Raw genomic sequence first — 2,457 nt, forward strand, 5'->3', positions numbered from 1 at the left:
CCCCATGTTAGGAAAATAAATGACCCCCCCCCCCATGGAATTAGGCAAATTTTGACCCCAGGGCTACAATTTGAACAATTTTTGTGGGATTTCATTAGATGATATTACACACAAAATATCTTAGCTCTAGGCCTTGCACTTTCAGAGGAGAAGATTTTAAAGCGTTTTACTATACACATTAAAGGAACATATATGACCACCTGGGGCGAGACCAATTTTGACCAAAGGGCTATAATTTGAACAATTTTCGGAGAGTTTTATAAGACTTTCTTAATCACATTTTTCTCATATTTCATGCATTATCTCGGCCAGAGACCTTCAAGCATACTGATAGAATAATTACACGAGTATTGTTATTGATGACTTGAATGTAACTTAGTACCTATAACAGTTAGATCAGCAGATGTTGAAATATGGCCACATACACACGAATATTTTCCCGTGTCTTCCACTGATGCTTGTGTTATAGCTAACCAGTGGGTGCAATGGTTGTTCATGAATACCATATTGTCTGTAATTTTGATCAGCTTACAATCTTTTCTCCATTCAACATTATCACCCACTGGAGTGTCAAGTTTACATCTTAAAACGACTGAATCATTGATATAGACATTCTTGTTCTGAAGTTCTTCAATGAAGATTTGGTCTGAAGTATATTGTATTTTGTTCATTAGATTATAATTCATTAAAATCAAGTTATTGTACGCTGTGCATGCAATTATCAATAAGATTTGATATTTCATTGTTTATGACTTACAAAATGATTAATTTCATTTAAATTTAAACTCTGAAAGAAAAATACAACATTGATAATTCAATGAACAAATAAGTATAAGACGTCAAGAAAAACTAATTCGTAGATACTCAAGATCAATTTTGAAATGCCAATTAGAAGATTTCTTCAAAGATTAAGTATACTGTTTGATTGTCTATGAATTTAATCAGTTTGGATCATACCGAATACAAATTCAGAAATAAACACATTCAAGTATTTTGATATTCAATGTAGAAATAAGTTAAATAGTCATTCTGCAAAAGCGTTAGATATATGCATATTGACAACTTGCAGATGAAGTAATGTAATTGGATACATTACAACCATATGAATAAATTCACATACTTACCATTTGTCTGGAGCACTTGAGTGTTATCTTCGCCAGTAAGTGTACTCTGTGTTTCTAATTTTACTTCAATTGCAACTTGAAGATGAGTTTTGACATCTTTTGTCCCTGTTAGTTTGCATACCTGACTTTCGCTTAAATTCATCGATTCAGGCTCAAATGAATACATCATACGTTTACAATTATAATTAGCACTTTGGTCTATAAGCTTTATCAACTCGAGTAATTGCTCGTGCACTAAATCTTGTTTCTCCTCGTAGGTCTTAAATGATAATGAGGCACATTCGGCGTATTTTTCAATATCTTTTCTCTGATCATATATGTCTTGAATGGCTTTAATTTCTTGACCCGTTAGATATGATTCAAACAAAACTAATGTCACAGCACATAATTGAAGAGTGTCCCACGTATCAATGTCATCATTCACACTATCTTCTTGAAATAATTGAAGATACTCTGTTTCGTACCTGGTTTTAAACGCATCTCTATACTCATTTAACAAAATACCAATATCTTTACCACAGTTTTTCTTTTTTTGTTCTATTATGGCCTTTAATGCGATGGGCGACGCTTGTTCCAATAACAATATATGACAGAGGTAATGTTCATGCCCCCTAGCTATATCACAGTTCTTCTGTAATGTGAATTATAATATATTGTTTTAATAAAAGAGATTTGAAATTTTCTTAGAAAATATATTTATACTTTTTTACGGTTATTTAGAGATGCTTTAACTCAAAGTTATCACAATGAAGTTTATACGATAAATGTAAGAAAATCATATATAAAAATATAGGTTACAATAGCTAAGTGTGTAGTACGATATTCTATATAATCTGAAAACCATTAAAAAACAGAAATCATATAAAGATCTTAATATATAAAGATATAGGTTACAATAGCGAAGCGTGTAATCCTACGATATTCTATATAATCTGAGAAACATTAAAACTTATTAATAGAAATCATGTTTACCAATGATGGCATCTCCATTGTTTCATTTTTTATTCGTTGTTATGTTGTTCGTCTTGTCACACAGAACTCTTGGCCGTGAGACTCTGTAGAAAGAAAATACAATCATAAACATGTCCTTTAAAGCTGCACGCCTCCAGATGAGCCAAAATATTTCAAGAAAATCAATATTGAGACATATGTACACAAATTTTATGATATAATTTTATTTGATTTCAAGACCTTTTATCTACATGAAAAGTTTTTTTTAAATCTGAATCGCTGTTTAGATGAAAATAGGACCAACAAATCTGTTTCATGACGAAACGGTCCATTTCAACGCCAAATTCGCTAACTGGGAAACGCCGCTATAATTTCATTTCAA

General features: G+C 31.5%; 1 protein-coding gene across 1 annotated transcript; it reads right to left on the reverse strand.

The window, feature by feature from the left end:
* Positions 1-382: 382 nt before the first annotated feature.
* LOC132757333 (uncharacterized) lies at positions 383-2,196 on the reverse strand (the record flags this gene model as incomplete). The annotated part of the gene is made up of 3 exons (XM_060748593.1): positions 2,097-2,196; positions 1,125-1,755; positions 383-646 (listed from the first exon to the last, which is right to left on the reverse strand). Coding segments are annotated over exons 1-3 (913 nt in total), but the record flags the coding sequence as incomplete, so codon positions are not given.
* Positions 2,197-2,457: the final 261 nt, after the last annotated feature.

The sequence above is a fragment of the Ruditapes philippinarum genome, unplaced genomic scaffold (assembly GCF_026571515.1).
Source record: "Ruditapes philippinarum isolate M1 unplaced genomic scaffold, ASM2657151v2 ctg6743_1_1_1_1, whole genome shotgun sequence".
Taxonomy (NCBI): domain Eukaryota; kingdom Metazoa; phylum Mollusca; class Bivalvia; order Venerida; family Veneridae; genus Ruditapes; species Ruditapes philippinarum.